This window comes from Epinephelus lanceolatus, chromosome 1, assembly GCF_041903045.1.
Source record: "Epinephelus lanceolatus isolate andai-2023 chromosome 1, ASM4190304v1, whole genome shotgun sequence".
Lineage (NCBI taxonomy): Eukaryota > Metazoa > Chordata > Actinopteri > Perciformes > Serranidae > Epinephelus > Epinephelus lanceolatus.
This window is the reverse complement of record NC_135734.1, coordinates 34,041,356-34,053,588: the sequence shown is the minus strand read 5'-3', so window position 1 is coordinate 34,053,588 and position 12,233 is coordinate 34,041,356. Positions and strand designations below refer to the sequence as shown.

The window sequence follows — 12,233 nt, the reverse complement described above, 5'->3', positions numbered from 1 at the left end:
GCTCGGGCCATGAGATGTGAGACCCTCTTGGGGTTGAGGCAGCAGCTGTCCACAGGCCTTCTTCTCCAGATTATCCTGGCAGTGAAAGTGCCTGGCATGGTCTGATGTGGAGCCCGGTGTTCTGCTTCTTTCTCTGTCTGGCCGTGTTTGCACCGAAGAGCTATTTTTTCCAACAACAGGTCAGGGATATTTTGTGTTATTATGTTAAAGCTTGTGCTGTGCAGTGACTGCTGAAACACTTTTCACTTCACTGTTTGTTTCCACTGGGCTCAAATTAATTAAAGAGTGGAACTAGTTTACTTCTCACCTTGAATTCAGTGTTTATTTCAGCCTTGTCCTGCAATATAGTTTGTAGTTATATAAACAGTCCCAATGAAAACATGGTTTTCTTTGGCACACTGCCATAATGCAGAGAATAAAGTGGTTATGTGACTCAGTCATGTTTTTGTTTGTGATGGACAAACAGTCAGAGCAACCTTACACTTACACTGAGCTCTGTATCTGCTCAGGTCATTCATTCAGTGGCAGCGACAACTGCTATTTATTTGTAGCTCTTTATTCAGAAATACAGAGAAGTGGGATTATTCATTATTTTGTTGTGTTTGCCATTAATTTTGCATTTCAATGAAGGTTTATTATTGTTCCATTGAGATGTTAATGGTTGTATGAGGTACTTATTTATAGTCAGTGAATTATCAGCAGTAGATGGCGGTTGGCCAATTGGAGAAGCAGACAGGAGTACCACCACAGAAGCTAAACTATGTACTGCTATGGAGGAGGGCAGCAGCAAAACGTATTTTAGCCGCCTTAAACAAAGCCGAATATGAATAATTCAATATCAGCCTAAGTGGATGCTGTATTGAGAATATTATGGAATATTTTTCCTACTTTACCTCACTGTCAGACTTTCAAGCAGTTTATGGAAGAAACAACATTTACAAGAAAATAACATAACTGACTGATTATGACAGCAATAATGAAATGCTGTTTACTGTGGAGACAAAAGGAAACCTCTCTGAACCAGCATATAGAGAGGAAGAACTTTTCAGATGGAGATTGAAGGGGCTGAAACAGAGAGTGGAAGCTTCTGTGGAAAGTGGAGGCCAAGAAAGAGCACAAGCTAACTGTGTAAGAGAGATACTGCTGCCATGAGTGGGACTTGGTTATCCATAGTACTACGGAAGTTCTATGGTTGAGAAAATGTAGTGCCAATGGAAAGAGCTGTCTGATGGCAACTTGAAGTGGTTGAAAGTATTCTACAATAAATGTAGGGTACACTTTAACTGATAAGGCGGCTAAAATACATTTTGCTGCTAACCCCCATCCACAGCAGTGTACTGCTTAGCTTCCGTGGCAGTACTCCTGCCTGCTTCTCCAAACTGGGATGTGCCAACCGCCATCCACAGTGACGATGGATAAGTACCCCATATAACCCCATCTTTAAGGTTTAAAGTCAATCAATCAATCAATCAATCAATCAATTTTATTTATAAAGCCCAATATCACAAATCACAATTTGTCTCACAGGGCTTTACAGCATACGACATCCCTCTGTCCTTATGACCCTCGCAGCGGATAAGGAAAAACTCCCCAAAAAATCCCCTTTAACGGGGAAAAAAAACGGTAGAAACCTCAGGAAGAGCAACTGAGGAGGGATCCCTCTTCCAGGACGGACAGTGAAGAACACCATCTTAAGTAAATTTATTGTCTCCTTCAGCAGTTGTGGAAAGTAAGAATATTTGATCAAGTATTGTACTTAAATATGGTTTTGATGTGCTAGTACTTTATATTGCTGCACTATACTACTTCACATATCTACTCCACTACATTTTATGGGCAATTACTGTAGTTTTTTGGCCTTTGTTTGGTGGGGCGGCCGTGAAAGTGAGTCTATGGCGCAAGGCAAGGATATAGCTTTTGTACATGGGGTGCCTGAGCTACTTGGCACCTCAATTATTGTACTTTTTATTGGAGTGTATCCAACATAGTGGTCAGGTCACAAACTTTCTCATTTTACAGCTAAACAGTACACTGAAACATGTTTCTGAAAACATCTGAGGCAAAAAACAGGCAATGCAGTAACAGAATCTTGATTCATATTTTATCAGGGCTGCCGAGTTTGACAGTTTGAACACAGTCCACGAGCAGTGACTGACATGATTAACAGCTGCTTTACAGACTCGTCAGCACTGATTGGTTGTTTTCCTTCACATGCAGTAACGCCATTAGAAGTGCTAGGATGTAATAAAGTAGGCAGAGGAGTATGATTTTTTTCACCGATTATCTGTCATCTGCCATCAGCTGAAGCGTGACTTGTATGAAATCTGAAAAATACAAACTTTATACCACATCACGATGTGACAGCTTCGATATTATGCAACACAGTTTGTTGCTTTAGTGCCTGTTTATTTGGGCACATATTTGACTGGGCAACCAAACTCTGCAGAACACTAGCATTCTTCTAAATTGTCCAAGAAACATAAAAACATTGACACCACAATATTCTGATTGGGCTTTGTATACCTGGAATGGTATTAGGAGTAACTACACAACTCTCATCTGTGCAAACACAATCTGTGCAGCCATTTAAATGTTCCAGTTTTCAGCATGATTTCAGTTAATTTTCATCCTGTCAGAGGTGCACTTGACAAGTTTTATACACAGGCACCATGATTAAAGCACTTTTCCATTTTCTAATTTGGTTTCACTGATTTCAAAATGACACGGGAAACAAATTCAGAGACTATTAATACAGCCAGTGAAGATGGTGAATCACTCAACAAGAAACAATTGGAAACATGTTCTGTTGTATCTGATCACTGCCACAATGCCATAAAATGTTACTATATGAAAGACATCTTGTTTACCATTTTACATTAACTGGAGCTTTCTGGAACACCATGAGAGCCCCAGACGAGACAGGAGGAGGCGTTTTATTCAAGTTGTCTGCTTCTGCTTCTCTGATTTCCATGTTTTTCTTTCTAACATAAAAGCTTCAACCAATTGCCAACGTTATTTGCAGTTATGTGAAAGCCCACCATCTGGCATTCACAACCAAGTCAATCCAAACCAAAGCAAGACTCTTCTGACAGCTGGAGGCTAGTTTGTAAAATTAAACATAAAACTTAACTTGATTTTTCACAAAATCCTGTCCTTTTCTACTGCGAGCACTTTGTCCTATTTAAAAAAAGCATTTGGTTCAAAATAACAATAAAAAACAGCTAAGACCTGGGATAAAAGGAGAGCAAACACCTCACAGGATCAGTAAAGCACTGCAAGAATGCCAAGTGATGTAAAAACAAAGTGGCAGACTGCAGGAAATTAGCAATAACATCAATCACTCCACTGTACAACTGTGCATAACAGGAGATGGTATTACCGGGGTGAACGGAGGGAGCCAATAGATCATTTAACTGTGGTGAGTTTAACTGTGTTTGTACACAGAGCCTGGTCCACCTTCTGTTCAATCATTTGTAGATTCAGAGCACAACTAACATCATGCCGTCAACATTTACTCTTCTTATGATGCACATATTTATGAAGTGACTGGCAGGAATCACCCGGTTTGAACATCATCAGTCTGTTAACTTGCCGTTAGTGGTGGTTATTAGCCTAATAGATACAGGTTAGAGGGTTTCCTGCTACACCAACTAACATGCTATTAAACGGTCATGTATGCTATAATGCCGTGACATGTATATGACCTGATTTTGTCATCAGGAGGTGGAGGGGATGATGGATGGCATGACATCTAGATGAGACAGCTGTCAAGCTGCAGTCCACTATTTGAGACCAACAAACAGCAACACCAGTTGTTCATTAACGAGACATCAAGGCATTTTCAGCAGCCCAAATGTAGATGTCAATTACTGAGCCACTACTGTGTTTCCAGCAGGTACTGTGCCACCAAAACCAGGTGTTTTAAGCCAAAACACGATCTGTTTCTAACCATAAATAAGTGGCTTTTGTGCCTAAACATACCACGTTAACCAAGTAAAGAAACAAAGTTTTGCCAATGGCAATTCATGACTGACAACAGAATTCTGAAAGTACCAGTCGGTTGTAGGAGTCCTCTAACCTAGATGTATAACCCTGATAACTACTACTAAAGCCTATTTAATAGAGTGATGACATTCGAAATGGTGCAGGAATAGATGCTAATATTTTTAAGCACTGACCCCACGGGCCACCAAGCTCCTGAATTTGGTGGGCAAAGAACATTTTTTGAAGAATGTAAACTTATGTAAAAGCAACACAGAAAAAGCCATTTAACACAACTTATGACAGCCTTCCTTAACAGTGACACTTCTACAAATGGCGACATTAACAGAATGAAAATACATAATTATTTGAATTGAAAACTCAAGTTCTTCACAAACATATGATACATATATTCCCTCACAGTCCACGCCACTGTATTGTGCCTGAGTCAGTCATGTCTGCATACAAACACAACAGTACATTATGTCCTTAAATATTATTCTAGCCACTTTAACTCCCACTGCCATTCACTCCAAAACGTTAGTTGAGATTTTGTTTTGTAATGGTCTGCCTTTTGTGTCTTTGCGTCTTCTGTAAGGATCGCATTAGCAGTTTGAGTAGGCTGAGTAAACCCATACTTCCGTAGCCCTGACACATTAGTAGCTAGCTGGCAACGAGTATAGTTCACCGTTTTCATAGAATGTTGAAGTAAAAGACACAAATGAATCGGGATGTATGTGAAACTGTAATGTTGCCGTGGCGAAAGCTCACAGTATGGGGATTTTGTTTTTATTTAGCCTTTATTTACAAAGGTAATCTCTTATGAGACACATAGTTCATTTTCAAGAGAGAGACCTGATAAAACTTGGTGGTCACAGAGTAACTTTTTGTGGCCATAGTTAATGTCAAACCCTGACCAGGCCTATATGGTCAGGAGCCTGTTCCTTTTGCTGGTATTTTAGGTAACAGCACAGCTCTAACGATGTCATTGTCAGTCTATCGCCATGAAATTTTTAACAGACATTCATGTGATTAAGTCATGACGACTCTAGTGATCCCCTGACTTTTCCTTTAGCGCTGTAACTACTAAACTTTTATTAAAAACTGGAAAATTAAGTAACTTCTTATGTAGTTTTCTCAACTTTCTCACTGTGTGGTTTATCAGCAGATCAAAACTGGAGCCTGTAACATACAAAAGTGTGTGACAGTATACTTTACTGTCACATTTTCCTTTATATGTCAGTCAATACTGACCCTAATGCAAAATCCATTTAACTGACACGTGGCAGATGACTGTTCACTAACACGTTAAATTTCATCCTGACTCTAAAAAGCTTCACCACAGATGTAATTCCATCTAAATTTAGCAGATTGGTAAAGCAATCTAAATTGTGGGAAAGATTTCCCTGATGGTGGCACTACACTAAAATAAATACAAATAAATAAACATCAGTTTCACCTCATGACTTAAGTGTGACACAGAAACCATGGTGCCTTATCACTCCTTGCAGCTATTATTGTTTCTGTAATTTCTACAGATAAAGCCCAAAATAATCTCAGACAAACAGGAAACGCTCCCATGTGCACATCACAATTCATTACAACTGGTGTATTTTCAAAATCTGAGATGATTCAATAGGCACTGATTCAATATGTCAAGGGCAACTTTTCATTAACAATAATGAGACAAAAGGATGTCACATCTGTGACGTTAAATGAACAAATCACGACTGAAATTGTAGTTTGAGTCTCACCACGAAAACCACTTTGAATTCAGTCCATTTAAATGGTGTGTGCGTCATAAATAAACATGACTATTCTGCTTCAGTGTCATTGCAGTGGATGACACACTGTTTTTGACCTGGTTCATCACCATGGATCTCACAGCTGTAACTTGACTACACTGAAAACTGCATTGGTGTAAAACAGGAATATGTGTAATGTGAGAAAAATAGATTATTAACGGGTCAGATGGCTCAGATTGGGACAAAGTGGTGATTACGTCTTGATTTTAAGAAGTTGAAGAACCAAACCCTAAAATTAGTTTCAAAGCCGGTTGTGTGGGTGACAGTGAAAACATTGCAGCCCCTCTTTCCAGCTGTTTCCTGTCTGCCCCAAGAAATGTGATCTGCCTCTGCATTTAAACCTGAGACACATCTGCTTTGATCCAGACGGGCGAGAAAGAAGCTGGATGGAGACGCTGAAATGTGAAGAAGCTTTAGATTTAAATGAGGTAAATGTGTCTGACACATTCATTTTTAAAATGTCTGGACATGAAAAGTCCACTCCTTTTTTAAATCTCACATCCGTGTTCTTCTCAGACTTATGTGCAACCTTTGCTTTTTGAACATTTCTGATAGCACTCTGAGATAAACTCTCCCCGTCTTTCTCCTGACAACACAAAGAAGAAGAAGACATGTGCAGTAAAATGTAGAAATACTAGCTGCTGTATACACCTATAAAAACCCTACTGTGGCTCATTTTCTGTGGCAGCAACCTCAGAGTGAGGATCAGCAGTGGAATTAACCTTAGTACTGTGCTTCAGTACAAATCTGAGGTACTTTTACTTTACTTCATGTTGCTTTATACTACATTAACATTCCACTACATTTCAGAAAGGAATACTGTACTCATTAATGTGCAACATTACTGGATTTGACAAACAAAACGTCTAATAGACACGGCTAATAAAATACGATGTAGTTATAGATGTACATATTGGTTAGCTTTCCTCAACCAACTACAACACTAAAATGCTACTGACACATGAATGCATCAATAATAAACCATTAATATAACATAAAATAAAGTAACATTAACTGGAGTAATTCTTTTGCATTACGAAGACTTTGCCGATACTTTATGTACATTTTGCTCATAATACTTTTACACTTTTACGAAAGTGAGAATTTTAATGTGGGAGTTTCAACCCAATCACCAGAAATTTTTTTGGCAATGTGCGTTTCTTCAAAAACCATGAATATGTTACATTTGCACGTGTCATATGTAGCGGATATGTTGAAACTTTACATTTTAATTTTAAATTATACATTGCGAAAACACTATGGGTAATGTGTGGTCAGGTTTAGGCAAACAAACCCCTTGGTTATGGCTTGGAATACATAATGTTTTGGTTTAAAATGCCTGGTTCATTGCTGGAAATGTCCCAACCCGTCATCAAAAAATACTGCTAAGTGGTCTGCTGCTTGGTCTCGAGCTATCCACCTTGTCCTCCTCTTAATGAGAAACTGTCATAATGAAATGTGCAAATGTAAAATATCCATGGTTTGCAGAGATGAACAATGCCAACATTTCATTCTGGCAACTGGGCTGGGAGTTTAACTTGTAAAGTAGTATATCTGTACAGTGTGGCACTGCTGCTTTAAATTATATGTAATGACAACACTATGGGTAATGTGTGGTTAGGTACATGCACAAAAACCACGTGGTTATGGTTTGGAAAATATGTTTCAGTTTAAAATACCCCGTTTTGTCGCTACAAACGTGGCTGGATATGTCCCGACCTGTCGTTAAAAACATACTGCTTAGTGGTCAGCTTGGTCTCAAGGTACCAACTGTCCCCTCCTCCTCCTGATGAGAAACTGAGCTCATATCTGAGCTACGTCATGATGAAATATAAAAAGGTAAAATATCCATGGTTTGCAGAGATGAACAATTCATTCTGGCAACTGGGCTGGGAGTCTAGCTTGCACAGTGTGGCACTGCTACTTTTACTCAAGTAAAGGATCCAAACACTTCCACCACTAGCGAGGATTCATTCTGATATCACCACTGAGATCAATTTTTAAAAACAGTGATGAAATGCATTTACTATGCGTGAATAGTGGCCGAATCTCTGACCCAGCAACACCTTTAACATCCATGTGTCAAACATGAACAGGTGGCTCCAACAGGAAGAGAACCAAACAGCCGCAACAGGCCTGTTCAGTGGAGAGCGCAGCAGCAGCTGTCAATGCTCCTGAATGTGTTCTGGTTTCTCTTCCTTTGTGCCTTAAAAATAATACCATTGCCTTATCAATAATTTCAGACATAATGCTCCCTTTCTTGGAACCTCAGGTGCAGTCGAGCTGTCAGTCAAACAGAGGGTGCACACATTGTTTGTAATTGAATTTTGGCTCCATATAGTCATATATTTTTGTGCACGCTGTTTGCCTCCATTATTACAACTGGATCATCTAGAACTGAATGCTATTGGGATTACAGTGAATTTAATTACACTCAACTTTGGGTTTAAATCTTAAAAAGGAATGTTTTAATCACAAAAAATGCAATTAGGTTTCAGTGTCCAGTCCTACATGAGCTCCACAGCCTGCACAGTGATGACAGATGCTCGAACAGAGCAGAACCTACATGCCCACAACGATGTTTTATCTTACATTAGTCTAAAATATACGACGTCTTCGCACATTTAAATTAAATTCCCCTCTCCTTAAGGCTAATACAAAGCCTGAGGTGGAACTGTTCACTGCACCGCCACCAAGCAAGTGATAACTCATTTTTAAAAGTAATGGGTTGTCAAAAATGGGGCACAGGGCTGTTGAAAGGGGAGAAAACAAATTAAATAAAAATGGATCGTTGCTTAACCTTAAGCAAACCATGTTAGAATCCATTAAAACAGTGGATGAATCTGTGCCTTTTTTTTTCCAGAAGAAGAATGCTTTGATCTCTGGGAACAATTTCAGAGGCAATAGATATAGCTGTAATGTGATTGCTTCTGTCATCATGTTTCAACAGATTACATATCTAATCGGTTTGCGAATAGAGAATATAATTTGCACAGATTACAGACCAGTGGTGCCTCATGCTTGTTGAAACTGGGCCGTTTAACAGTTCAGATCATCCACAGACGGACAGATGGACGGACGGGAAGACAGCAAGTGGGAGGGGAACCACCAACCACCTGGTTTAATCCGTGGTGGAAAAAGCATCTGATCCTGCTGTTCTGATGGCTCAATTTCTTTATTTTTTTTTCCCCCCACAATGGCGTGAATATAACTGGGCACGAACACGAGGCACGCAAACATACTCGGTTGCATTCCTCACACACATTTCACTGGAGCAGAGACTGAAATGCAAAGCTATGCAGAATGTATCAGACATGATTGCAAAGGAAGTAGGATATACAGCATAATGAAATTAAAGTGACTCAGTTGCTGTAATATCCCTGGGGGTATATAGCTAGTTGTTTTATGGGGGGAGATAAGAGGATTTTGTCAGGTTGAGATGCCGGCTAATGCTATTGTTCCTACTGGGAGCATAAAACAGCAAAGAAGCTTTTCACACATCTTTTCTTCTTTTGTAGTGCTGTTACTGTAGATATCGTTTCAAAGCACGAGGTGGAAAAAATTAGAATATTGCAGCGTTGGACATCATATGCAGGAATTTATTTGATTTATTTTTTATATATACACAAATGTGAGAACCCACTCCTGTTCGAGTGTGTTTAAAGACATTTGTCAAACACATTTTTTAAATTAATCTATGAAATAAGTTTTACATTTTGAATGCAGTTAGGAATTTAAATGATGGAGTTTTTGAAGGCATCACGAGAGGATTCTTCCTCGCTTCATCTCCCCGTCTCCTCCTCTTCTCTTGCTCACTTATGCACTTACACATGTACTTAAACAGGCCTCTAAGTTACTGTAAATGGCCACTAAGGGTGTTCAAAGAGACCATGAAATCAAGTTAGAGAGATGGTTAATGTTACCTTTTCTTCCTTCCTTCCCCCTCTGCTTCCCTCACTTGTCTGTTTCTCTGATTCCTTCCCCTCTCTCTGTTTATCAAATGTCTCACCTACCTCCACTTCCTCACTGCCTCCTTTACCTCTTCACTTATTAATCCCTCAAGCTAATAGTGCTCCCAAGGTTGTAACTTGTCATATTATGTCAGCCGAATCGTTGTGTCATCTACGCCGCACACAAAACAAACAAGACTCCTATCTCCCCTGACTCCTCCAAAAAAAAAAAAAAAAAAAGAGAAACGATCTAACACAATCTCAAATGGCACATTACTGAAAAGCATGGCTGATATAATCTAATACCGAGTCGATCCCAGTACTTGAACCAGAGTTGCACTCTAATGCGGAAGAGGCACAGCAGTTCCACTTTGCAGCAGAAATGATTTGCATTCAATCTTCAAAAGAAGCGTAGGTGTTATTACCTGTCACAATACAACCTAGCCCCAATCTGCCAGCAGCCAACAGGGCTGTTTCTTTTTTTATTTTTTTGTTTAAATTTAAAAATCAAATGCTAAAAGAGAGAATGTGCCGGCTAACGTGGACCACCAAGTAGATGTGTTAGCAGTGAAGGATCCCCACCCGTCTGCCCCCTCAGCTCTTCACAGGTCTTCAACCAAGTGATGTTAAGACTTGTTTTAGACTCTCAGGGCTGCTACTGGAGCCTTGTTTTAGATTTGACAGTGTTTTTTTTACAGCTGTATTTAAAGCTAGAGCAAGTTGTTTTTGATGAGAATCAGTGTGTGTGTGTGTGTGTGTGTGTGTGTGCGAGGAGGAAATGATCTATAATTGAAGAGGAGGGGAAAAGAGAGGAAAGAAAGGAGTCAGAGGTGAGGAAGAGGGAAGAGGAGGATCATGGTGAAAGGTCATGTTTTTATTCTGTTTCATTTCTTGCAGAGACCAGAGACATGCTGAGTGCAGATGGTGTGTGTCTGCTGGGACAGACTGCCTCCTATTGTATTCTGTTATGTGCGGATGTTTTGTATATAATAACTACATTATTACTCTCCGTGTAAAGCAATCGGGGGGCAAACACTCTGATAAAATGCGCAAACAGCCTCGCATACACGCACACATGCACGCGCGCATTTACACGCCACACATAATCAGCAGCTGCAGCAACATCAGAGCCAAACTAGGCGCACAAACTCTTTGCCATGGCGATGCCAAGATAATAAAACAAGCCACGGGCGTGTTTGAACTTCTGAAGAAAAAAAATTTAGAGGAAGTTGCTGCGAGCGCAAATAGATAAATAGATAAATAGATAAAGAAGGGGAGGCTGCTTAACTGGGTGAGTACAAGGGGAAAACGCTCAGACAGCAGAAATCTGCGCGTTTGGAGATCGGGCAAAAGTCGCGCACCCTTTTATTCAAACTAAGGAAAGAAAATTGAGCCAAAGAAATGCGCCTGGTGCTGTTTGGTTGAGGTCTGAACAGCTGTTTGGAAGATATAACAACTTTAAATCAAGTTCCAGCGCGTAAAGATTATACTGACATCCAGAAAATACGGCACAATTAAGACAAGCTATAAATGTTCAAATCCTGCTGCGTCTGATTTTCATAAATAAATCTTTAAATGCACATATGTTTTCGCAGCTGAGTGATTTCTAGGAAACTGACCCTCCATAAGAAGGAGGCAGGTGTTTCCAAATGCAGCACCCCGCGCATCTGTATGTGTGTGGATAGAAATGACTGTTTTTACGTTTGTCTTCTTAGTATGATAATAAACTCACCTTCCGTAGGATCCACTGGCACAGGAGAACTATGGTCCAACCGAGAACCTGCATGTCACCTTCCTTATAACGGACCACCCCGACAAAAAACTACACGTCTCCCCGGCTGGACATATAAAAGACACGCCGCTGAATCCAAGCAATCCCAACAGGCAGGCGGCGAGCAAAAAGTATCAGGAAAGCAGGAAAAACACGCGTAAAGTTGTGCGTTTGTACAGTCAGTGTCACGGCGGTCTCTGTGGGCAAACTTTGAGCGGTGGCTTCAGTTTGTCTGGTCCGCCTCATGTGGCACATCCATGGTGTTTGTCTCCGCTCATGCTGGACGGGTCGCTGGAAGTTTGGCGCGGAGACGGAGTCAGTTTGGAGGGCGGAAGCACAGAGGGGATTTCATTGAAGATCGCCAGCGCTTCTTGTGTGTTTTGGGGGGATACTGACTGGTTGATTTGGATCTTTCTCTCTCTCCTCTCCCACCCTCCCTCTGTTTCCTCTCTCCATGCGCGCGTCACGGCGCACAGCAGCTCCTGTCTAATCGCAACCACATTGACCACAACTGCATGTATAATATCTTGTCCTGTCAGTGTTGGGATAATGAGGTGACTATACTCCTCCAAGTACTTAATCTGAGAGGATGACAAGGATTATATTTAGGAGTCCTTAAAGTTAGTGTAGTGTAACTAAAGAGAGTCAGAGATTGGCTTAAAATATTATTTTTAAATGCAAACCCCCCAAAATAATCATTTCATTCATCGAGTCATACAAGAGCTG

General features: G+C 40.3%; 1 protein-coding gene across 1 annotated transcript in view; it reads right to left on the bottom strand.

The window, feature by feature from the left end:
- Positions 1-11,937, bottom strand: part of nxph4 (neurexophilin 4) — a 65,235-nt gene extending 53,298 nt beyond the window's left edge. Inside the window, exon 1 of the mRNA XM_033625937.2 lies at positions 11,469-11,937. Coding sequence (XP_033481828.1) covers positions 11,469-11,522 — 54 coding nt within the window. The 5' untranslated portion in view covers positions 11,523-11,937. The remainder of the gene's footprint in view (positions 1-11,468) is intronic.
- Positions 11,938-12,233: the final 296 nt, after the last annotated feature.